The following is a 27,077-nucleotide window of genomic DNA, read 5'->3' on the forward strand; positions in this document are numbered from 1 at the left end:
GCTCCTCATTCTTCTTCAGAAGTGAGCACTGTCCCACAATAGATCCACGATCCATCCAGACCCTTTATCTGCAGATCTAGTGTCAGGTTCTCCAGGTCCCTGTCCCATGTCATCTGTCAGAAACAAAACAGTGAAGAGGGTCTGAGCTCACAGAGCCTCGAGCTTCATTCGTGGTCACCACGAGTTACTGGTGTAGGAGCAGAGGGAAGAATATGTTAGATGGATATTGAGTGTTCATGAAGCAGCATATATCTCTTTAATTGCTCTCACGAAATGAGTTTCTGAACAGGATTAAACTTCATAGAGTCAAGAAAGCTGCCATTTAAAATAAACACCTGGGATTCAGGAGGAAATAGAGCCAGGAGAACAATAATAGCCAGCTGTGGTGTCATATTCCTATTTCTTTCTTGGTACTCTCATTTTTCCAGAATTTACTTCATCCAGTTTTGTGGTATCAGCTTACAGCAATGTGTGAGGCTAGAATTAACCAAAAAATACAGACCAGCAGCAGTTCTTGGAACTGTTTTTGTAATGCTTCACTCAAGAGCTTAATTTTGGCAGCATACATTTGAACAGCATAAGGGTAAAAAACTTGAATGTCATTTTGGTCTGAGTTAGATAATATCACTCTTCAGAAGTCTTTCTTTTTTCTTACCCCTCTCCCTGTCTAGACTTGAGGGACGCTTGTTCTTTCCCTCCAGGCCTGGGCAAATACTACATCATATCCTGAGATTCCTGAACTTCCCAGCATGCTGCGTTGCTTCCCCTCCTCCCCTGTTTCTTCTCCCTGGCTAGCCAATTCACTCTAGGTGCAGTTTGAGCTTAAATCCTCAAAGCATGTCTTTACACAAACACTGGTGCATACTGCAAGCAAATGCTAAGTAATTTCTTTCATCAGACCAGATTGATTTTGTTAAGTCATGATACACAGTAGCCATACAGAATAGTTAAGTATTACAGTACCTCAACTAGAGGACTACTACTTTATTGTAATACAGCTTTCCTTCACATTAATGTTTATCCTGCAAGCAACCATGCTCTTTGGCCTACGTGCAGCTCTGTCTCATGTCATCAGACCCAAGGCCCACTTGGCACTAGGTTATTAGAGGCTCTGTGACCCATGAAATGTTATGTGTTATGGCTGTGGACCAAGTTACCAACTGATAAGCAAAGCTTTCAGTGTAGAGAATGGACAAAGGCTTTGTAAATGTAGGAGTTAGTTCAGTTTGCACTAGAGGCGGACCAGTACTGGATTTGGGGGGGGCGGGGGCAATAAGGCCAGCAGAGTAAAAATAAAAGTCTCTTTATGGGGTCATCTGACCAAGACATAGCACATTTGATAAATTTACCATGATTGTTGACAGTGTTTTATGTATTCTGAAAGACCTTTTAGATTTGCAAAGATGCTTTTTTGTCTTATTGGGAACAACATGATTGTAAAAATTTAAGTGTTAAATCAAAGTTGCAAAGCTGATAATGCAAGCTGTCTTATTGGTGTCTGTCATGAAACTAAAAATGTATTGATCATTTTGTGCTTTTAGGAGTCTTCTTCATCTCTTGTCAGTGTTATTTTTGTAATACTTGTAATGATTTTTGAGTTGTTGGTTTTGTTATGGTTTCTTAAAATAAATGAAAATGATAGGAGTACATATATACATTTGGATGCAGAGAAATTGACTTGTGAAGAATATTTTGTTGTACACAACTTCATTTTGAGTTACTAACTTTAATATCCGTGAAGTGTGTACTCAACTGAGCAACTGATCTATAACACTATAAATACTTGATCAGTATAGGCTGCAACTAACAATTATTTTCATCATTGATTAATCTAGACATTACTTTCTCAATCAATTAGTCTTGCTTATAAATGTCAGTTTTCCAGAATCTAAGGTGACATCTACAGATACCTACAGGTATCTGACCAACTGTCTTAAAACCCAAAGATATTCAATTTACAATGATAAAAAAAAACACCAAATTGTTACATTGGAGAGGACCAAACAGGCAAATGTTTTGCTTGGAAAATGACTAATGATAATCAATTATTAGTTACAGAATCAATAGTTACCAAGTAATTCTCTATTAATCAATAATGAACTACGGTCATTGTTTTAGCTTGAGATCAGAACTCGGCGTTCAAACCAAGTAAAACTTGATTGGGACATCTATTTACTCTGACACAAGACTTCATACCAGCATCTGCTCAGCTGTCAAACAGCTACTCTGCTGACTCAGGTGTTGCAAAGTATTGTAAACACTGGAGTCTGCTAGATAAACTATGTGGCGATGACACTGTTTCTAAATTGACTTTTTTTTTTTCCAGTCAGCAATACACGCTGGTGCCATATATCTGTGGCATGATAATACCTGCTGATAATATCAGCCCTCTGGGGATGCTCCAGTTTGTACATTCATCCATTATGCATTTTTGACTGTCTGTGCTACACATGCATCTTTGTTTGTCTTGCAAATTTAAGAAAGTGTGCACCTGTTAGTGCTTGTTTTGTGATGATACCTGCTCGTTGACCTTTTGTCTGTCTGCACTGTAGTGCATGGGTCATTTTTACCAATAAAGCTGGGGATTGAAAGTAATTGGTAGGATAGACATAGAACATGCCAGTTCCTGAAACCAGCTTTTGTCTGTGATGATTTCTCATCCTGTCCCAACGTCTGCAAAGGACTTTCTGTCCTCGTCAAACAGGACTTGCTTGCTCTCCCCCTCCCATACCTGCCATTATCACTCCTGAGGAGGCTGGACGTGACAAATATTACCTACACTCTCTACACGTTGCACAAAATGCCCCCTCATTTAAAAATAGATGATACAACTGTTGTTCGCTCATAATGTCACTCTCCATCTGGTCTGGCAGCTTTCTTCCTCTCAGACGCAGGCTTGGTTTTATGTGGGAGATGATCGTTTAAAATGGCTGCTCTGTTTTTTTTTTTTTTAACCATCATCATGCCAAGAGAGAGGCTGTTGTTGATGCTCAGTTATAATGTCTTACACTGCTAAAGGAATGAAGTCAACATAGACATATTGTGATATTATATACTGTCAAGTTATATTTGCTGTGTCTGAAGTAATGTGCAAACAAACCTAAAATACTGGAGATCTATGCCGTGCGCGCAGTGGTGTGAAATTTGAGAACTAGTATTGTGTGGTATGTGTGTGTTTTCTTGGAGACCTGGAGGTTTTCTATACCTGTGCACTGATGATAGCCATGGCCTGAGGCATTGTTTTTTGGTTGTCCATCCATTCTCGTGATGCAATATCTCAGGAACGTCTTGAGGGAATTTCTTCACAATTGGCACAAACATCCTCTTGGACTCTCTTAAATTTTGGTGGTTAAAGGTCAAGGTCGCTGTGACCTCACAAAACATGTTTTTGGCCATACTCTATTCAAGCTAATATTTCACACAAATGTCGAATAGGATAAAATAAGTTATGAAGGTCAACTTCACTGTCACATCATAATGTTGTGCAAAAACACCCTTTCTGGCCATTATTCAACTATTTTTTCCCTAATTTTTCTCAATACTGGATCCAGAATCGAAATGTACATAAGTCTGTGCACCGAAGAAGATCTTCTGTGCTGCCTATGTGTATGAAGTAGGGCTGCACGATATTCAAAAAGTGATATTGCAATTATTTTGCCAGATACTGCGATATGCATTCAGTTGGGATGGTCGTTTCTGCATTTCATTTTCACTGAAATAAATTTAAAAATGACGATGATGTGAATTTTGTTTGGTCTTATACCAAACAAACATGTTCCTTTACATCTGGAGAATATGATTTGTAGGCCAGGGTATCTCTGCAGCACCACAACGCTTATGGCAATGTTGTGACACATTTTGCCTTTATCAAATCATTGCAGCTCCTGTGATTTGCCATTGTGATTTCGATTATATTTTGATTAATTGTGCAGCTGTAGTAGGAAGCATCCAGGTTTAAGAATGACGTATTTTCTGCTGTCATGGCGACAGCTTTGTGTTTTATCAGAATCATCTTTATTGGCCAAGCATGTGAACACATACAAGGAATTTGATTCTGTCTGTTATTTCTCTAAATGAACTTACATAATACTACAGTAGACATAACAGCAGAGCAAGGAACACAACAAAGCTTGACAAAGTGAAGTCATATCATTTATATTTATATATCCTTATATCACGCATTTAGAAAGGAAATACTTGTACCTTTTATTAAATTCGTTCAAAGTCTGGACAGGCATACATGTAAACTACAACTTTGCAGTCGTAGTAGTTCTAGTTCAGGTCCTGCCTCAGTTTACCTTGTGTGCTCTCTAGTAATTGTTGATCTGCATGCCACTACTTGCAATCAATTTCAGGGTTTTTGCATAAACACACTCCTACGATGTCTTGCCATTTCTTGAGCCACACCATTAGAAACCATCAAATGTACTTGGTTTGCTTTTGATCCTCTCCCTCATGCAAACCTGTGTTGTACAGTATGTACTGTATGATGTAGGTTATGTAAATGGTTTTAGGTGGTAGTTTAAACTTTGGGCTTATCTGTTTTAGAGCATAAGGCAGCTCCCCTCTAAAATTCGGAATTTTATCTCTTAGCTGTGTTTACCTACTGTCCTGTCTTGTCATCCAGACTGGTAGAAGCACACAGCAGCAGTGCCACAGACTCTGCCATTCTGCCCCACCTCTGACCAGCCAGCTGTCATGTGTGAATGACGCTGCTGTCACCACCCACAGCACAGCAGTGTGAAATGGCAGGGAACTGGACTGGAGACTGGGAGAGGGGGGCTATTTTGAACACTGGCACTTGCATGTTAAGTAGGAGCTGGCAGCACTTCTGTGTTCCACCTCCAACATACTTGCACCCGTCTCTGGAAGTTTGCCTAAAGGCTAGGCCTGTTATTTCATACATCTCTGTTGTCACCTCAAAATATACGCAATTTCATGTATTCAATGTAGACTACGTCCACACCAAGCCACCTAAATTTGAAAATGCTGCTTCTTGTGAAAACAAAATGCGTTCACCTTAGCATTTCCTGGTTGTTTTTAAAAAGATCTTTGTAGATCTTTGTCTACAGTGAACCACCTGAACAACATAATCAATATAAATACAGGTTAATGACAACAGCCGTGCAGTATCATCAGCTGTATCCATGTTTAAAATTTCATTACACAAAAAGTATCCTCTTAACTTTTCTGCCTCACAGCCCCAGTCTGTGAGTAGGCTATTCACGCAGCTGGTTACCCGGCCGAGTGACAGCCCATTACACATGCTTTTGCTGTCCTCCTGCTCTCTGTGGTCGCCTGTATGGTGTTTAAATACAATTTATTATGTAGGTGTTCTCATTTACATATTTTTTGTCATTTTAAACAGTGGCCCATAAATGCTACATGTTAACCTACAGTCATTCCCAAGCTGCTGCACTGCAGTGATAAGTTAAAATCTTAATTTTATAATCGTGACATCATCTGGTAAAATCTGCATTAAAACCAGGTTAAGAGTAACAGCTCTGCTGTGTATTTGGCTATAGATCACAGTAACATTTTGAGATAATATTGTCTTAGCTTTACTGGCACACAGCCCCCAACCCTCACTGGACTGGCTTAGGTCATCATTTTGCTCCAAAGCTCCATTTACCCCGTAAACACTGAAGCACCTCGCTGGTGTTTTCAGATTTTGCACACTCTGGAGGGCATTTTGGAAAAAGCTCAATTTTCTCTGATCATCTCTCTCTGATTACCTGTGCGGCGTTTAAATACAGCCTAACTCATGATACAGTTGTATTTATAATTTAAAATTAGTGATCAGAGTGTTTTAGAAGTGACAGAACATTGGCTTCTTACTGCTACATAAACACTGGCTGTCTCTGGGCACACTTAGGTCATTGTTATCCTTAAATTCAGTTATCCTCATCCAGTCTAAAACAGGTAGCCTGTGTTTTCAGTTTCATCCGCTTTGGAGACCATGTTCAGAAAGGGTAGGCATAGTGTGTATAAAAGGCCCAAACAGAGAGAATAAATTGCATTATCAAATGTAGCCAATATAATGTGACTGTAAGACCATTTTGTAGTTTTTGTACTGAATGTTATCCTTGGTCTTATAAAACATTTTTGACGCCAAACAAGATAAATTGAGATAATAATGAATGTCAAACAAATAAATAAATATATTGTGACATTTTATGTGTGCAGGATCTTCATCTGACAGCACCAAGATGCAAACAGTACAATACCTAACTGACTGACAGTGCAAACCATTTTCAGATGTGACTGGTTTCAGTCAGTGGGGCAGCAGATCACCTAAGGACTTCTGAAGATGTCAGCATACATCTGAAAAAGAATAATGTTAGTTGGACAGCTGGCCTCAATGTGTTAGTAAGTGCTCTGTACCCAGTCTTGGAGCACCTTTTTTGAGCTTCTGGTTAGGAGTAATTTCTTCTCAAAGCATGTAACCTGTCAACACTGGTTTCTCTGCTGTTACACTTCATAACAGACATTTTAGCTAATAATAATAAATTATGTCTAAATGATCAGTTCAAGGTGGATATCACTTTCCAGAGGCCACATGCTTTCAATTATGGAAGCATTTCCCTCCTATCAGCATGCTAATCCTTCAAGAGGATTGGTTGGTATTTGCTGTAGGTCATTATTTGTATTAGCTGCTGCCGAAGACATTGTCCAAGTATAAGGTGCCTACCTTGTTGCCTTGTAAGTCAGTCATCAAGCTGACTAGCTCTGTAAGAGAAAGGACTGTAGTGGGAAAAGTGCAGTATTTGTGTTATGTAACCAAAGATTTTTGAAACCCCAGCTGTCTATGCAGTTCCAGATGTGTGCAGATGGCAGGTCAGGTGTTTATCAACAGCAGCTTGTCTGAGGCTGGTACAGTCTTCACCACATTCCCAGTCTCTGCCAAATTTTTCTTAAGCTTTTGAAATGCAGAGCATGCTATATCATTCTTAACTAGTGAAACCAGTATGTGCGGACTAGTTAAACACAATAAATTCAAGACATTATGAAACTTGAACATTTTCAGTGGAATCCTCTCTTTGTGCCAGGTCTCTCAGTCGTATGTCTGTCTCTGCAAATATAGTCGCCTCTTTGTCTGCACACATGCAAACATTTGTCTTTGCTTGTTTCCTCCTTGTTGTTGGGCGGATGGGGAGAAAGCACAGCACCACCTGCAGACTGTGTGTTTGCACTTTGTTTCTTGTAAGTTAAACAAAGAATAAGAGTGAGTAATGACGGTACAAAGATGTCAAGGCTGACGAGGATAAACGGACATGTACAGAAATTGGGTCAGACTTCACTAGAATGCCTTCTCAAGAATTCAGGTAGCCTTCATCTGTACTTATCCTTGATACAGTGCAGTAAACAGCTACTCTGAAATGATGATTTGTTGTACAAAGGAGCAAGAGCGGGCAGAGGGTGATTTTGTGCTCAGATGATGGCTGTCTACATCTTTCAGCACCTTATGACAGCAGCCTCTACGTAGGTGAGGTGCTAGCTCTTTTTCAGCACCTTGAAAAATAAAAATTACGTGTGTATACAGGCCCTAAAGGTTTGGCTTCAACATCAAATGCTTTTGAAGAGATTCGTAACAAAATAGTTAGGGCCCTTACATGTTCCTTTTTAGATGTTTTTCAAAAAGTCTGAAAACAATGGAAAGCTGTTTTCATAAGTTCGGAGAAAGGGAGGTGTCAGTGTTGCCCAATTTTATTTTGTAATTTTCCAAAACTAACAATCCAATGGTTGTGCTGTCTTTGCAGCAATTGGCCAGGTGTGAATATGTGGGGGGGGGGAATGGGCAGTGCTTCAAGTCAAACCCCACAATCCTCACAGTCCTACTTCCATACCATGTTTTTCACCAAGTCATCAAAATGCGATGCCGTTTCCCTATCCTGTTTATTGATCTCTTACACCAACAAATACTTGTGCTTCATCATGCAACAAGTAGCCTCTCACCGCACGTTACATAGGTAGCTGCTCTGAAAAAGTGGAAACAATACAGTCACAAATTAAAATTCCTGACTTTATATCTTATATAATAGCCTGTCATGGAGATGGAGATGGTTTACACCAGTTCACTCATCTGTCCCAGTAAGACTAGCACAAACTGAGTCTGGTACTAAAAGCCCACGCTCACACTGTGGGCGCTCTGGGTCGATCTGTTCTGACCTTTTGTGGGTGGTGGTAGAGGCTTTGACTGCAACAATGTTATGATGTTGTTCAGCTACAAAGGAAAAAAGTCTTGTATTTTTAGCTGCTGCATTTAATAATGATACATCATTTTTTAATGAGTTGCCATACTTGCATAGTAGGAGGCTTGTTAGGCAACATTTGATTTGATGAGATGATATAAGGAACTTGCAGCGTTTAAAAAGGTGGCATTATTGACAGTAACCGAAAATAAACAAATTAGTTTACAGCATTGGTTTCCCCTATCCTTTGTCACCTCCACATAGCTGGCTAATCCCTGTTTAAAGTCAGTGTGAATGTCAGAAATTGTCGGAAATACCCCCCTGAAAAGGCCCAAATGATCGGTTGCAAGTACAAGTTTTCACAAGTCAGGTGAATGTATGACATGTACACCAAGTACAGGCTAAGAAGTGGAGGAGTTTGGTGGTGAAATGAATCAATGCAATGAATTGTATTGATTCATTGTGTATTGTGTAATTATGTGTGGCTGGAATTTGCCATGCTGACTGTGACCTCAGGTGTCTAATTACAAGTTACTGTTCTTATATCTGACTGCCATTGTTACAGTAAAATGACGTGTTAACTTTTTACTGAAAACCTTGACCTCGCCCTGTGCTTTATAGCTCCAAGACAAACTGTAACTTCACTTTAAAAAAATACTTTCTTTAGAAAGCTTTGACGTACTCTAAGCACCATTCTTATCTGAGCATATGTGCCCATACTTGTTGCAGCTCTGCCAGTTGCTCAGTTTAAGTAATTGATTTATAATATATGACAGGTACACCTCCCTCGCTGCCTGCAGTTTTTCCTCGCCGCAAGATACCAATCCAGCTGGCTGTGCACTGTTGCGCAGATGCAACAAAGCCAGAAGATGTTATTGTAGAGTTCAAACACACACAGTTTAGAGAAGAATTTAGTAACATTAAATCTGGTATTGTTATACATTTGGTATATTTATGCCGCACTAGACTGTTAGAGGAGCATACCCCAGCACATTAGATTATCCTGAATTCGTTTCCAGATCTGTTGCCATACTGAGACCATCTAGATTTGATTGTATTGATTTCCTATTGACCTTTAACTCTATAATAATGTGGGGAAATGTGTGAGGGTTAGAAAGCTGAAGAGTTGTTGTATGATATTGTTCAGCTTAATTCACTGGATGGACAGTGGATGGTGGCCAACAACAATAACAGGGGAAAAAAGGGGTGTGCTGCTTGTTTGTGTCATTAAGCAGATGCACTGAATCAGAGCAGAGATGGACCTTCCCTTCACTCCTTTATCTTTGCCTCATCTCCTTGTCTCTCCACACCTGCAATTTCAATCCAGGGTGTTTTTAAAGCAGCGGACCTGCCCTTTGTGTGTTTTTTTTGTCTTCAGTACAACATGAAGAGCTGGTTTCTGTCTATTGAAGGGATAGTCAGAGCAAATTTAGTATGGTGCAGTGCAACTAAGGAAAAATATTGCCTGACAGCTTTACTATGTTTATGAAATATCAGACCTTCCTAAGCTGTTTAGCAGTGCGATATTCAGTCATCTAGGTAGTTAAATGTATTGTCTCTCAGAGGAAGAGGTGGATTTAGTGATTTATTTTTTTTTATTTTTTTATTTTTTTATTTTTTTTTATTTTTTATTTTTTATTTTTTGCACAGTCAGTGTAATCTTACCTTTTTTTGACCGTGCATATCATCAGCTCTCTACTTCCTCGTAACCTGGTTTTCAAAGATGTTGTTTGGAGCAGTTGTTTTCCCTCCCTCTCTCCCCCTTCTGTGTACCTCCTCATCACCACTCCCTCCATACATGTACCAGCAGCACTGGAGGGAGTGCAATAAAACAAGGACAGAGCGAGCAGAAATGCAGGCAACAGCTGTAGCTCAGCTCTTAATGATCCTGCAGCCCTGAAGCTCACATCTCTGACTTCTACTTAACATCGAACATTTGACTCTGAAGTAGCTCTGTTACTGGTTTCTGTTTTTCTGTCTCTTTTTCACCATTCCCTGCTTTCACATTCTTATATTTTTTTTTCTGATGTGTTCAGCGTAATTTTCCATACAACCGTTTCTTTGCTTTTGGGTACAGTTGTGATAGATTATTTTTCATAAGAACAAATGGGCCCATCTTCTTGTTTTATTCTGTGTCCAACAGGCTCACCTCTACTTCTCTTTATAATTAATGAGCAATGCGTGAAAATACTGTATAGTAAGCATGGGACACCCCACCCCCAATACCCCACTGTCCCTCAGGAAGTGTTTACACACACACTTGCTCCACAGCGACTCTGCACAATAACACTTTTCCAAGGACACAGTGTTCACTGGAACGCACACACTGTTCTCTACTATTTTACAAGATTGCACTCTTCCATACTGGGAAGCAGAGGCATTTAGGTTAAATTAACAGAGCTGTGTCTAGATATGTTTTGTCGATAAAGTACACAATGTAAATTAGGACTAATTGGGTCAAATAAAAAATAAAATAAAAAATAAAAATGTCCTGGTTTGATGCCAATGAAACCCTGGAATTTGCATGAATGACGGTGAGCCTTACCTTGAATCCACCACAGTGAGTTATTAACGTGTTTTTATGATTGCAGGGCTACTTTGCATCATGGGTGTAGAGAAAAATGAGAGGTAAAACTTGAAAGAATAAAAAAAGAAGACAGTCTCCAAAAGAAACCCATCGCAATTTTGACAAAAGTAGGAACATTTGTGTCCCTGACATATAATATGTGACTGTTAGTGTCACCTTTGTGCTTGGTCGAAGTCTCTGTAGAGGTCATGATCATCATGTGTTGCTGTGCCTGCATTTCTACACCTAAAAATGTCGGACTGTGTGTCTTCTGGTGCTGCAGCTAACAATTATTTTCATTATTGATAAACTAATGAATTGTTTGATCTATAAAACATCAGAGAACATTGAAAAATGTCCATTGTAATATCCCTGAGCACAAGGTTGTGTCAGTCAATTGTCTTGAGAAATATTTCATTTTGTATAATAACAAAAAAACAGCAAAATGTCACATTTGCAAACCTGGAGAAATCAAATGTTTAATATTTTTGTTTTTAAATGTCGTAATGATTAATCCATTTTCAACGTAGTTGCTGATTAATTTTCTTTTGATCAACTAATCAATTAATTGACAAATAGTGGCAGCTCTAGTGTCTTTCTTTGTCTTCAGTCTCATCACGGGTATTGGTGTAAACTTCTTTTTATATATTCATGCTTTGTCAGATGCCCACTGTGGTATAAACTGAAAGACTTTATTCTGTTTAGTGAAGTCCTTAATTTAATATTTGGATTGTTTTTCTTTCATTTCTGGAAATTTCATGGGTATACATATTTCTATGTCTTTTTCAAAGTGAAGTTTAGATTTTAGACAGACAAGGTATTATCATAGAATTACTGCATTTACATTTCAATCTTGAGGCAAAATGTTAATTTCTTACTCACAAAATAACATTTTAAAAGCAAGGACATGTAGTGCAATTAATACTAAGAACCATTCTTATATAGACCCTTTAGTCCTTGGCAGGCAGTCTCCTCCATAACCTAGCAGGAGCATGTAGATTTCGATGGAATAATAGTTTGAATGATGTGACGATTTGAAGGTAATGAAAGACTCGTCATACGACACACGGTTTAAAGCCAGACGAGGGTTCTCATCCTTGTTAATGCACCAGTGATTCATTCTGGTTGGGGCTCTTGCACGGTGGACTGTGTGTGTGTATGTCCATACAGTATGTACCAGGAACCTGTTGCAGGATCAAAGAGTCACTGTTCTGGTGACTGTTTGGTGTGGGAATGAAAACACACACACACCATTACTCGCCACAATGCTGGTCTCTAGTAGTAATTTTCCGCCCTAGTCTGACGTTGCAGAGTTTCATTGAGACAGTAAATAACACGGTCAGTCAGACATGCATGGCTGCTCATGCAGGTTTTGAACTGCCTCTTTGTCCCACCAGCAGGTTATTCATTCTGACCTTGTACAAACCTATAGACATACAGATTCAACCATCCAAATCTGCACACTGCTAGTGGTGCTACACTCCAGGCCAGCAATGCCCTGTGCGTCAGCATTATTAGCAAGTTATATCACAAAACTATTTCAGAAGAGGTATCTCAGAATCTGGAGTACATGTTTACCTCTAAGGCAATACTGAAACTATTTGTAAAGAAAGACAAAGGTTTCATTATTACTTTTACATTAGTAATGCTAGCTAGTGTAGTTTGGTCTGTTGCTACATTGTACAGGTGGATGGATGGTAAACTTAAGAACATGCATCTGATACTGGGAGACAAAGGGGAGTGGAGATAGAGCTGATGGAAAAGTGAAGTGGACAAATTCTCACCTTGGCGAGAGAAATCAAAATGCTGACTTCAACACAAAGTCAGATACACACACACACACACACACACACACACACACACACACACACACACACACACACACACACACAACAGTGCCATGTGTTAGTACAGTAGGTTGGGCTCTGTCTGTAACAGCATACCCTGCTTACTCTGAATGTATTTATCTGTCTATGTATATACCTAGAGGATCTAAAATAAGTACCGATTGCAAGTAGAATGCATATCATGTCCTGTGATGTCCATGTAATTTCATGTCCTGACCTTTGAGTCCAATTTTTTTTTCTTCTATGTTTCTGTCATTATTTTTCTCTCTCTTTCTCTGCTTGAGTACCTCACTTCATCTCTCAACAGAGTCTCTCAGCCAGAACAGTGGGTTTGAATGTTGCCTAGTCACCTGACGGGAGTTAGCCCCCGCAACAGTCTGGGATGGCAGCAGCGGCTGACCCACACACACACTGAGAACAATACCTCCTTTTTGCTGACTTAAGTAGGGGAGTCCTTAAAGGGGTTACAATTTCTGATCCTCTCTGTCAGGAGAGTGCTCCCCAAGGCAGACACACAAATAGGTCTCATAAAAAGAAACTGTTTTCCAAGTGTGTCCCAGTCCTAGACCTTTATTATTTTGATAATTTACTGAGCTGAACTGCAGGAAGATCGGTATCAGGGCAGATTCATCCATGTTTCAGACATTTACCTCTGTAAAGCCCAAACCATTTCAGATGTTTTATCTGTTTGCTTTGCAAATGGTGGCTGTCAGAACCACTGTTGCGCTTTGTTGGACTAGTGTCACTGGCACCACAGCTTCATAAGCAAGTGACCTGCAAGTGAACTGCAGCGCTCACAAAAATAAATGGGCATCATTTTACTTAATGATATGGCAACTTACACCAGCAAGCAATGTGACCGCAGCCACTTGATTAAAAGCCTTTTGCATGTATTTATGCTTTGCATATTCCTACTGCTCACACCTTTAAAGTGATTCTTTTGAACTTCAGTGTTGGAGATAAAGTGAGCCTGTTTAAATCGCATCCAAACCTTCCTGACATATAACACAAAAGATTATAGGAAACCATCAGAGGAAAGCTCCCATGCAATTAAACTTTAGCACATAGGATTACTAGCTTTAATGTGTGTAAGTGTGAGCTTTGCAGCTTTATTATGTGGAAACAAAATTAACAGGAATATAATAAACAGAGTATCAACAAAGGTGAGACAGTATTAAAGGATGCAGAAAGAACAGGATCTGGACAAAACACTTGGTGTGATGTTTTCACTCAGTCTGATTCTTTTTGTGTGTGTGTTTGTTTACCACCTAGAGAGTGACAGATGTGCTCAAAGAAACAAAGCAATAAAAGCAATCCTAACCTTTTTAATCTTGTGTGTTTTACAGCTCAGAATGTGACAGTGGAGGAGATCCTCTCTTCCTACAAACAGGCCTGTCAGAAACTCAACTGTAAACCTATACCCAAAGTGCTCAAACAGATACAGGTAAGGCCCAACTTAACACAAACTTAACACAGCCAGCCCAATGCTAACAACATTGTTTCTTTACACTTTTGTCCCCTTTTTCTCTCTTGCACAGTTATGAGAGTGTTGATTGATAGTTTTCGATTCGATTCAATCGATTTGTCTGTTGTTAGAAAAGGAAAATAAAAATTTCACCCTGTGAGGAAATGCTGAGAACAATATCAGAGAGAGGACGAATAAGAAGGCCCACTTCAACTTTAAACTATGTTATTTGCCACCTCTTGTGAAACGTCATAATCCCCTCCTAAATCTCTTGGCAGAGTGGAAAGCCGTCACATCCCCAGCTGGCTGAATTTGCTTTTTTCCCCCGTTTGCTCTTAAATTTGATGTGGCTGGTTCCCCTTTACTGCAGACCTTGTCATTACAAACACGTCATGAAGCTGCCCATGGCTGCTTTTTGATGGCAAAGGCTTCATTAGGATACCCCAGATATCCCAGCAAACCACAAGTGCAGTCAGAAGGAAATGATTTCTGACCAGATCCCTCCACAAAGACAAAATCTAATTGTGTTTGTTTGTGATAAAGCTTTTTTTTTTTTTTTTTTGTAAAGAAGTGTAAATCATCTTTCACCTACCTTATTGTCAATAAATCCCTCTGTTAATCCTTTACTAACAATAAATATTTTAAATGGGGACAATTTTGTGAATGAAATAATCATTTCAGCAATCTTTTATCAAAATTACAATAATTGACAGGTTGGAGCTCCTCTAATGTTAGTATTTGGTGACTTCTTAGTCTTATGTGTTGGGGTTTTGGACTGGTGGTCAGACAAACAGGCACTTTGAAGTCTTGGGCTGTAGAAAATTGATGGACATTTTTCATGATTTTCTGCCATTTTATAGACCAATCAATGGATAATAAATAGAGGAAATAATGTGCAGATTAATTGATAACCAAAATAATGAGTTGTTTAGCATTGACATATAATAATATTTATTTTGCCTCATCACAGTGTGAATTAATATCTGGTCAAAATAGTTATTAAAGAATATGTATTTTATGAGCACCAAAAGATGGAGTTTGGAATCTACTGTCGAATATGCCAGTGGGATAAAGGAGAGTGACCCTTCAATTATGATTTGAATATACATGTGAACAAAATTTGTTTTCAGTGTCTGAAGTGTACATGCTGTGCAAATTCAAAACCCCTGGTGTAAAAATAACTATATACTCACTCATATATATTCACCAATAGAAACTTATACAGTTGTGCCAGCAGTGGGCTGCACTGTGCAGCCAGGAGCTGGACAAGTAACAGTTAGGAAGTCGCAGTGGTTCCACCCAAACGTTCTTGGTAATTGTGAGGGTTCCTGTTCTTGAGGTTGAACAAAATATTCTTTTTGTCTCGTGATGAAAACACTTCAAAAGCCTGTTAATGTAGCTTGAGGGCACGACATAACGCGCCAAAGCATGAGCCTGGACAAAGTATCCAGTGGAGTTAGGCCTTTTTCCTTTTTCAGCAAGCGTGGTTGTGACTTCCAGCAGGCAGACGGGTGTTTTGTGTCTTTTTTTTTTTCTTTCTTTTTTTTTGTCTTTCTCTTGTGGGTTAGCCAGCACAGTCATGTGTCCCATAATCCCTCTGTATAAGCATTTCTTCAAATCCAGTGAGGAAAGCCTCGGGGCTGTTTGTTTTTATAGTTCTACCAACCTCGTGCCTCTATGTGAATTGGTGCACATGCTTGATCTGTGTTGCGATTGTTAACATACTCAAATGTTTCCTTGTGAGGGTGTTGTGTCTACAGAATGTGAGACATGCCGTATCAAAGAGGAGCAGGCAGAGGAAACATGAATGAATAGGCAGAGCTTTTTTTAATGCCCTTCTCAAGCAGACATAAATTCCTGTCCACTTATCACCCAGTGTTAATGGGGCTGGATACCTGAGGCTAGAGGACTCAACTTGTATTGTAGATATAACTAAGTAAAAAGGCCTATTAGTTATCATGAAGCAATGCATATTATAGCAATATGTTTCATGTGAATGTGTCATATGATGGCCTGGAAAAAATATATTTAAGACACAAAAGCTCTCTTTTGTGTAGGTAAATAAAGGCCAGAGCCGTTACTGAAAATTTTAATGCTGGATCTGATAACTCTGATAATTTAGAACTGTGTGTCTGCAAACATATGGGTGCCTGTCTCTTGCCTTCTATTTGAGATACTGACAGGACAGAGGAGTTTACAGTGCTAGCCTTTGCAGCAGGGGCACATTAGCACTTTCGCTTGTTTGTTCTGCCGCACAGTCACCACAGCACACGCTCATATAACCTTAACTGGGCCTCTCTGCTGGAGCTTTGCACATTTGTACCTGCAGGTGTGTCTCCATGTGTGTGTGATGATGTTGAAGGAGAGTGAGCCCCAGCTGGAAACACATTTGTGATTCGAGAGACTCTGCAAAGAAATCCCCACACGCCATGTCAGCTGATAGAGAGAAGTTCTGTTAACATCTCAGCTACTTGTGGAAATGCACATCACTGTGCTAAGCTGCTGCTGTGGGCTTCATTTAGTCCTATGGTCTGGGTACATTTCCACTGGGAGATGACTGACCTGAGATTCGTGGTCATCACAGAGTTGTCCCACCTTCTCCCCTCCTTCCCTCCCTCATTTTCTGCATTTTTGTTATTACTCATGGTTGCTCATGTCTGGCCTCTCTCCATCCCTCCCTTCCACTGGAGTCTTTTGGTCCACTACATCCCCCTCTCATTTCTGCTTAGTCATCCTTGCAGTAACCAGCCAAATAAACAAGCCGGTCAGACCAAATGGCTGGCCAGTGAGAGGGGAGTTAGCAAGAGCAGCTCAACTATTTACAGTTTTTTCCTCTTTCACTCTAAATGCTTTCTTTATTAAGTTCAACTGCACAGTACACGTGGCAGCCTGCCAGGGGCCCTACAGATTATGTACATTTCTGGCCAGTTGTTTGTGTGTCTGTGTGTTTATAAGGGTTGCTATTTAGCGACTGCATGTTGAATGTCTGCTCCGCAGTAACTCCCATCAGAGTCTTAAAACCTGGACACTTGGTAGCCTTGTGTCACATTTCTGCTGCTGCAATTCCCCCCAGGGACAAGTGGTTTCCCTATTATGCAATGTCTCGCACGCAACTAGGGTGCACACTTGCTTTCTGTGAATATGCAGAAACATGCTCTCCTTAAATGCTGGTGGTGGGTCATATGTTACAGGGAGTATACAGAAACATGCAAAAAAATATGCAAAATCTTCAGCCACGTGTACATCATGCTGTGCTCATGCTGCTGCAATTGTGATATGAAAACACAGATATATTGTTGCACATTGAGGACACCATTCAGAGGCCATGTAGGCTGTGTCACAGTTTAAGGGTTGGACCCTTCAAAGTCCATATTTCTAGACTAAAGATGTCATTGGGCCGACAAGACATTTTAAACGCCTCTTCAAATGCGGCTTAGAAATGCAGCTTTCTTTTCAGCAAATTTGGAGGACTCAACTGATTTTCACCCTTAGTATCATAATTCCTTCAGGACCATTCAGTTGTATATTGAAGTGATTTCCACAAAGTCTGGAAATGTCATGACACTCAGCCATATGTAGCTGTTTCTATTCAGATTGTAATACATTTACAGATAACTTGATCTCACGCTGAAGTACGCCCATGTCCTGAAGTAATCCTTTACATTTTCCTGACTGATCGCACAATACAAAGTACCATTGGTAAAACAAAGCTTATAGTGAATGGATTTGAAGTGTACGCACAGCCATTAGACAATGGAAAAGCATTTGGGTACTTACCAAAATTTCTGGTCAGTCGGAAGTCAGTAGGCCGGTCACTTAGTCAGCGAGTGTAGCCACTAGCCGACAGACTGAGTCAATTCTTCTCTCACTCTCATTCTTCTCTCTTAGAGTTGTTTGACATTTTCTCCCTGGTTCACATCTGCAGTAAAGACTTGGTGAAACATCACAAACTCATTTTCAGTCATCATGAATTTATTTCTTCCGTGGCAGCAAAACATGTTACACCTGCCTTCAGAAACTCCTGCAGGTTAAACTGGGCTAATGAAACATTTGTAGGGCTGACTAACTCTGAAACACTCACTGTGAACAGACTGAAAAACACTCACTAGCCTAGCAACAATAAGGCTACAAACAACCCGCAACCGAACTACTTGGTCTGTCTGTAGGGCGCATCTAGTGTGTGCTTTGAGCATCAAATTATGTGACATGATGCTGCCAATGTATGTTGCGCTTGAACAGCACAAGGACCTTGTAACTGTCTCATTTGGAGGGGAGGAGCAGGTCCTCTGACGGGCCGATTATAAGGGCCATGTCTTTTAAAAGATCCAGCTGCTGAATTTGGACTTTTTTTGTAGAATCCTTCAATAACAAGCAACAGGAAGTTTTTTCGCGTGCACCTCCACCTGTCCTTTCCCATTTGAAAACTCAGCAATCATTGATTACAGGCTAATAATTTGGTTTGCAGAAGGTCATTAGACTATAGGACGCTGTTTCAGAAATGTACGAATATACAATATACAGTCTGTTTAACATGCAGGCACATCATGGCAATAGTCACCACAGCATTTAATGAACAAGATCACAAATGGAGTCAGTAGCTCAGTGTAGTACACCCACTGTACACCCACCCACACACACACACACACACACCCATACCACCACTCATGCAGAGGCTCACTGTGCGTCATGGGCTATTTTGGGTTCTGGCACCTCTGTCGGAGAAGTATTTACACTGATACAGTCATTCTCACTGACAGATGCCCAAGTTAATGGTAGGTGAAGATTGACTTTCTGTTAAATTGCCCAAAATGTGCAAAAAATGTTTGCACAGTCAACGCCCTCTGGATTCTGAAGAACATCACGTTTTTGATTAAACCATATCTCCCAAAACATACTGAGAAAATACTGTTGAAATTGAAATACTACCTAAAATGAATGGTTCATTTCGTTTATAACTCCTGTGATATATTATTTAGCATCATAGTGTTTCCTGCTGTTTTTATTTATTGGAATACAGATTTTTAGATGTGGCGTGTGTGTGTGGTACATGTCTTTGGGACCTGTTGAGTCATGCAGGAGGCGGTGAACCCTCAGTACAACTAAACCAGCATCTGTATGTTCAGCCACACACAGAGGAGTGGTGGCAAGAGGGCAGAGGTTATGGAGTTCATGCTGAATGGGTTGGGCAGCCAACTAGAGAGAGAGGGATTTGCTGGTACATAGTTTTGAGGGCAGTTCTCTGTATGTTTTCATGTTTGTGTGGTTGGTTGGCTGTTTTACCAGGACAAGAGGTTAAATAACTTTCCACCTTTTGATCTGTTCTCCTGTGGTGTCAAACTACATCGCAGAATAGATGACATGGTCAGGTTGAACACTCACACTGACAGCAGTACATGTTCAGGTTTAAAAAATCAGCTGGTACATACAATGGGCTCAACGTTTAAACGGTCAAGGCACATTTAAGCCAAGTTTCCATGTGCCTGTTTTAATGTCGCTGAGTCTTGCCTAGCCGTGAACATGAATATCTTCACATGAATCTGTGGCTCTGAATTTAGCTCGACTCTAATGTGCCTGTTCATACTGTAGATATCAGCCGTATTTTCCATTTTACTGAACAATATCAGCTGTATCAGAGCTGTGCTGTTACTACTGATGCAAACCAAATATTTACAACTGTTCTGCTTCATATTAAGAGTTTTCCACCAGCAAACCAAAGGGAGCCATTTATTGTGAAGCAGTTATAGGGATTGCAATGTATTTTTTCGCCAAGTTATCAGGGCTTCACTGCTACACACTGCGCCATACTAAGAAAACAGCATTAGGGATGGCAGAGCCCCTCTTCCATCTAATGCTCTGCTCCTATCAAAGTTGCTATCATTGGGAGTCACTCAATATTCATATTCAGTACTTTCCAAAACTTACAAATGGTGCTCAAAGGCACAGTGATATAGCGGTTACACACCAGAAGTGTGTCCTGCAGATGCTTTTCTTTTCAGCAATGGTTTATCTTAGTTTACGCAAGATGTGTATTTTGTCTCGAGTGCTGATTTATCAAATTGCCTCCTGTGTTATGTGAAAATTTCAACATGTGAAAAGCAAAGTTTACTCCCATGGGGAAATACATAAGCTCACAAGCTTTTACTGACTCGGCTTCTTTTTGTTTCTGTAGGAACTGAAAGACCTGACACAGCGAAATGAATGCTTAGATCTCAAAGGTAAGCTCCCATACAACAGCCTGAGAGCTACGTCAACACTAAAAATGTAACTTGTGTTGAAAATTTTACAGATTTCACAAACTTTGTGTTACGTAACAAGATACTGTGTGCTGCTACAAAATGGTTAATTGACCAGACGTGTATGTCTTTAGGTGAGAAGCTGGACTACAAAGCATGTGAGTCTCTGGAAGAGATTTTGAAGAGGGTCCAGTTTAAAGTGATAGACCTGGAGCAGACCAACCTGGATGAAGATGTAAGAAAATCTCACTTAAAAAAAAAATCTGTCTCTGTCCTTCTCCTTCTCTTCATTTCTCTTAGTGTAGCTTACATACTTTTATATTTTCTTCATCCTCGTCTCTTTTTATCATTCACCCTCTGTCACTGTTGTGATCTGCCTTCAGTCTCACACTGGTCCTCTTTTTCACTCTTACTGCACCGGCAGGATGTGGAGGGTTTGCCATGGGTTTTCTGATTACTCCAGATGTCCACTTGTGTAAACACCATTAGGGACTTTTGGGCTGTAGACATGCAAAGGATAGAGACAGCGCTGCACTGTGGAGCAGAGGGACACAGGCCCTTACCACTTCCTGTCACACAGAGTCCCAAATATACTGTAGAGTGCTGTATCACACACAGACACAAGGACTGCTTTTAGCCACAGTCACACAAGATACATTCCTTTAGGGTAGGTAGGGTCACTTTAATTACTGTTCATTATTTTTATACCTGTCTGGGAAAGCCTTGTCAGTTCTTTCACCCTTTAACTGCAGAGTTAAATTTGGCCCTGGTCTCCTTTGGTTTTTCAACACGCTTGTAGATGGTCTGATAATTGTGGTCCTGTCTTCAGAGACACTTGTGGACTTGTGGATATTTGGGCAGCTGTTATGTTACTTCCAGACTGTCAGTCAAGTATGCAGTTAAATTTTTCTTTTCCATGAGAGAGAGGATGAATTAAACGTACCCTGTGGAGTTTTTGACCAGTGGTCATGCTATTAAGCAATATCTTAAAGAGTCATCCCATTTTGTTTGTGTCATGTGCAACTGCATGAGGACACCCGTAAACGTGCACACAGTTGACAGGATACACACTGCTGATAGTTTTTTGACCTTATGTATCCCTCCCCTTTTTCATTTGTTCCATTTCTTTCTCTCTTCATTTCTGGTTGCTATTGCTGACTACAGTAAATACAAATACAAAGTTATAGTCCTGGACAGTTCAGACAGACTACTATACATTTCTCAAAATTGTGAACACATCCATATTTTTGAGGAGGTCACATGTCCTGACAGCATCACATACACCACAGATATGGGATTAAAACACTTCAAACCCACATTAACTCCAACCTCGGAGCTATTAAAACAGAAAATTAACGCCTGTGCTATAATTACCAATGATTTATTTTGGTCATACGATTTATTAGCAGGCAATAATAGTACCTCAGTGAAGAGCACTATTACAGAGCATGAAGGACCAAATAAGTAGCCCCAACCCTTTCTGTGTAGAGGATGCATCTTCTCCCTGTGATTTTGAGGTTTTCCTTTGTTTACTCTGGGTTTCTCCTGGTTTCTAATTTAATAATAACCTAATCAAAGTTTAACAGACTGAACGTGTTAGCCCTGAGATGGACTGGTGTGTTGTGCGGGGCATTTCCTTGTACTGCTTATGGGGGTGAAGTCCAGCCCCACAAGACGGCACAGACAAATACATCACCACATCTAGGTGAAATTTCACTGGCAAGTGAAACAGATTTTACCCAGTTGTGTACGGAAACCTTTTCTTATTGGTTTATCAAGATAAACAGCTGGTGGCTCAAATTTTCCAGTCAGCTGGCATTCAACCATTGCAGAAAATGCACAGAAAAACGAGTGGATGGAAACGCACCTAACACTGGTATACGTGGTAAGAGGCCTTCCAGTTTTTCTAGATACATAAAGCAAAATGCAAGCGGTTACATTCATGGACCATACTGTACAAATACTTTTTTAACAGTTACTTGTTTTACAAAATACACACACAGCTTAGACACACATGCACCAAGGCCTCACATAACACAAACAAATGCAGAGTGACATACGCACTTTTTTCACACAGCATGGAGCACTGCCCCGGAAATATGAATGGAGTAGCTGAATGAGTCAGTGACTGAATCACAAGAGAGCAGCATCTTGGTCTGAGACAAGTGTCTTGCCTCAGGCTCAGATAAAATGAGACTCTGAAAGGAGAAAAATTGAGGAAGTGTTGCTGATTGAGGAGAGAATAGAGGAAGCTGGGATCGAGAAGGAATCGAATGGGGATGTGAGAGGATGGGTTCATCTTTGAAGTGACTGAGATTTACAGTAGATGGCTTGATTTGGAAAAGATATATTTGCAGTAGTGGCGTCTTGTCGGGAACGATATGAAAAGTTCAAAGACGAAAAATTGTTTTGGAGAGATGAAGGAGCGTGAGGAAGAGCAGGCATGTGGCGCACTAACACAGGCTGGCTTTTATTGGGCTGAATGTGACTCATCATCTTCTCCCGCCCTGTAGACAAACACACATGTATACTCAGTAATGTTTCCCAGTATACACACACAAAGGGGAAAACGGTATAAGATGCTTTGCAGTAGCCTGTCTGATTTTTTTTCAGCTCATTAGCCTCAGTAGAGGATAAACTCATACACCCATACTCCCACTTTAATATGCACACATCCTGAAACTATCAGTATAGGAGCAAGTCCACCACTGGCTGATGATTGTGTTTTTAAGTCTATGACATCAAATGAAAAAATACAAAATAGACAGCAATCCATTCTCCACTCCACTGTCACAAATACATTCACAGAGTCAGTGTATCAGTAATAGATGGAGCCCCACAGTGCCACCAAAACCAAAATGAGATTAAAACACTCTGATCACATGAGTGCACTTCGACCTTATCCCGCATCACCTGACATTTAATTTGAGCTCTGTGTCTGCTCCCGACTAGGTTTGGTCCCTACAATTTTTATGCTGATAGTTTTGCACAAGTTTTCAGTCTATGATAAATATCAAAATATTGCTTACATTAAACCAGTTTTTCATAAAATCTTTGTCAAGAGTGTGTAGTTTGTGGCCCTTGCGATGTCTCAAATCTCTGACTTGTTAGCAACAAAGGGAGATTTCCTCTCTAAACTTCTCAGATGGTTTAATTTAAATAACAGTTTGAAGCCTAAAGAGGTAAAATTATACAAAATTTCTCAAAAAGCAAAAATCTGATTATACTTGATCTACATTTTGTTTTTACCTAAGTAAAGGGTAGGAATACTTCTACCACTGACTGCTGCCCTGCTCTAAAATAAAGTTCTGTCTTTAAGATAGAAGCTGTTACTCTGTTCATTTTCACATTTTCACATTTTCAATCCTACTGAATCATTTTTTTTTTTATTTGCAACAACAGACAGGAGCCCAGATGGGTGCCTCTTTACCCCCACCTGAGGCCCTCAGCAGGTCTCACCTACCCTGAGGGTCTGTTACCGTGGCAACAACAGTTGCTCCTGACTGTATCTTGCAACATCTCTTTCAGGGTTTTGACACTGTGACCAACTGTGAGATTTGTTTAAACTGTTGGATGTTAATCTGAAATGCCATAAAAGTTGATATATTAATTTTTTCTCTCTCTTCCATCTCTCTTTTTGCTTTTCAGGGTGCATCAGCTCTGTTTGACATGATAGAGTATTATGAGTCAGCCACACATCTCAACATCTCCTTCAACAAGCACATTGGCACTCGAGGATGGCAGGCTGCCGCTCACATGATGAGAAAGGTGAGAGTTCATGGATAGCTCATCTGGACAGGAAACGGACAGGGTGGGAAAAAGAAAGGATTTGATTAGATTATTTATTGATCTAAAGAAAATACCCAACGATCCAAGGAATAACATGTTCAAGTAAGAACCATTTGTTCCAAAATGGTCCCTAGATATTATAAGACAGACATAAAACATTGAACATAAAATTAAACAATGGAGTCTTAAATACAAAACCACATCACTCTAAAGTAAGACATTAAATAAATATCTACCCAGATACAACATAAACAGATTTACAGTGCAATAAAAATGTCAGTAAGAACATAAATAAGATCTGACCTGACCTCTAGGTTCAAGATAGAATTTATTGTCATTCACTCCATGTGTAATAATCACTATACAGGAGGACAACATTGCATTTCATCAGTGCTGGTGTTTTCACAATAAGAACAGATGCAATAAAACACAAATACAAAGACAGTAATGTGTAAGTATTATTCTGTTAAGTGCATAGGACTAAAATGAATAAATAAAATGGATTTAAAAAAAAAAGGAAAAAGGACTAAAATTAATTAAAAATATTCTAATGGATAAACAAATTCTATAAAATGTATTAATAACTGCAAAAATAAACTCATAACACATAAGATGGGAACAGGAATGGCACTAGTAGCAGCATAAATATTTAATAAAATATCAAGCAGAGCACCAGTAAAGATAATAAGAGGATGGGTGGGATTGTGACAGAATAAACAGGATGATGGCAGTGTCGAGCAAAAGGTTTTCTTCTCTCACAGAGGGCTTTAAGAATGGACAATAAAAGCAGTCATTCGTAAAGTAAAAATGGTGTTTGATGGAAAGACCAAACTGAGTGCAACATATCTTCTTATCGTATCTTACTGTATTTGGCCATAAAAGTGTGTGTTTGGTCTCAAATACTACTGACTTCAAAGTAAAGTCTTTTCCTCTACTTTTGTAATTGTGGCTTTGTGCTCGGGGAAAAGACCAGTCTTTCCACTGTTCTATATCACTGGCCAGTTTGTGTTGTGCAGCGCTGCTGTTTTCTGTCAGCACTCAGACATGCTCGCATGCTCTTCCAAAGTCATGCTCTTGCCCTTTACGGTGCACTTTGACGTCAGTCATCACTTATTACTGTTAAGAATACAAATTGGTAGTGAGGCAAACACATTAATATATCACGTTTCAAGCTGAATATGTAAGAAACACAGGGAAACAGCTGCATGTTAGTTTAAACAAGTGGGTTTTTTTTAATCAAACAAAGGCAAGGAACCGTTGATTTTATGTCAGAGGAATGGGAAGGGTAAAACCACTCTACAAAAACAGATTTCATACAGTTTTTTTGTATCATTTCATACTGCACAGTAGTTTAAAGTGTAAGAGAAAATGTGAGATGAAACATGCAATAAAAAAAAATGTCCTTAACCAAATGTCATAAATTAAGCATTAATAAAAAATCTCTCAGTTCCATTTGTACATTAGGTTTGCTAGATTGTGGAGCTTGTGGGTATTTTCACTGTATTGTTGCTTGTCCTGGCAGTGTACCGCAGGGAACAGCACTAATCTGTTTGCCAAACCACAAACTACTTTGCAGTCTTTATTATTAATATTGTGTCCTGTTTATTTGTTTTTTTTAAGATTCTGTTCATTACTCCCCATCCTAGAGGGGGAAACAATAGATTCTTAATCACAGTTACTAATGACTCAATAACCATGTTTACAGAATGGTATGAGTACCATAGCTCTACTGTAATCACAACTGTGACTGTGTGAGAAGCTAATTCTTCAACTGATCAGTGTTTGTACTAAAAGGAAATCCCATGTCTACAATCATGGAGTGTGTGACAATAGATTAAAAACTGCTTGGAGACACTTCACACGTGTACTCCAGCTTGTAGATTGGCTGTGTCATAGGTTGATGATAAAAAGTCGTCACTTATTTGAGCAAAGCCCAAAAGATCTTAACACATAAGTGCTTTGACAGGTGAAGCTCTTAGAATCTCTCAGGTGAGGCCTTGGATTAAACAGATGAAAAAACAGTGCGTCATTGCCTTTATCTGGGCTTCATTGTGCATTCATAAGTTATGTCATTTGAGGATAATGTTGTATTTATCGAGTCTGGTGAAGCTCTTAGCTGTCATCAGTGTACTACTGCAGCTATAATGACAGATAATGAGAAGTTACTTGATTAGGATAAAGGCATCCAACTCCCTCAAGATCCACACTTAGTGTATATAAAGACTCATCACATTAATGAAGACATTTTTTCACACATGATTATGATTTCTGATATGGGTAAATGCACTTTTTATCCATGCATACCAAATTAATTGTCTCTGTTGGTGTTTCCCCCTCAGACGAGCTCTCTGCAGTATCTCGATGCACGTAACACTCCTCTGCTGGACCACTCGGCTCCCTTTGTAGCGCGAGCACTCAGGATCAGTGGCAGCCTGGCAGTCCTCCACCTGGAGAATGCTGGCCTGTCTGGCAGGCCACTCATGTTACTGGGTAAGATAGGCGAAGTGACAGTAGAGGATGTACAAGGAGAGGGGTTTTTCTCTTTCCAGTCCCATCTTCATTATCAGACAGTCCTGATAAATTTATACATTTATTCTTGACATTTTTGTTTTTCTTCTTTCCACCATATCTCCCTTTCTTCCCTCCTCTTCATTTATGTCTTACTCTTCTGGTCAGCTACGGCTCTGAAGATGAATATGAACCTGCGGGAGTTGTACCTTGCAGACAACAAGCTCAATGGCCTACAGGACTCAGCCCAACTTGGCAACTTGCTCAAATTCAACTACAACATCCAGATCCTGGACCTGCGTAACAACCACATCCTGGACTCTGGTATGCAGCAGTGATCGAGCACAAACACATACGGTGGCATTGTTATTTTATAGCCGTGAACGCTTTCTCTAGGTGGGATTGTTTTGTTAAGAAGATTTGTTTATTGTGCGTACATCTCAATACCTTTTCACAACGTCAGATAAGATGAGAGTT

General features: G+C 39.8%; 1 protein-coding gene across 1 annotated transcript in view; it reads left to right on the forward strand.

The window, feature by feature from the left end:
• The window catches only part of ppp1r37 (protein phosphatase 1 regulatory subunit 37), a 44,607-nt gene that overhangs the window by 4,763 nt on the left and 12,767 nt on the right, over positions 1 to 27,077 (forward strand). Inside the window, exons 2-7 of the mRNA XM_022768593.1 lie at positions 13,952 to 14,049; positions 20,240 to 20,285; positions 20,438 to 20,538; positions 23,952 to 24,071; positions 26,432 to 26,582; positions 26,769 to 26,924. Of these exons, the coding sequence (XP_022624314.1) occupies positions 13,952 to 14,049; positions 20,240 to 20,285; positions 20,438 to 20,538; positions 23,952 to 24,071; positions 26,432 to 26,582; positions 26,769 to 26,924 (672 nt within the window). The remainder of the gene's footprint in view (positions 1 to 13,951; positions 14,050 to 20,239; positions 20,286 to 20,437; positions 20,539 to 23,951; positions 24,072 to 26,431; positions 26,583 to 26,768; positions 26,925 to 27,077) is intronic.

This window comes from Seriola dumerili, unplaced genomic scaffold (genome assembly GCF_002260705.1).
Source record: "Seriola dumerili isolate Sdu_G_001 unplaced genomic scaffold, Sdu_1.0 BDQW01001731.1, whole genome shotgun sequence".
Lineage (NCBI taxonomy): Eukaryota > Metazoa > Chordata > Actinopteri > Carangiformes > Carangidae > Seriola > Seriola dumerili.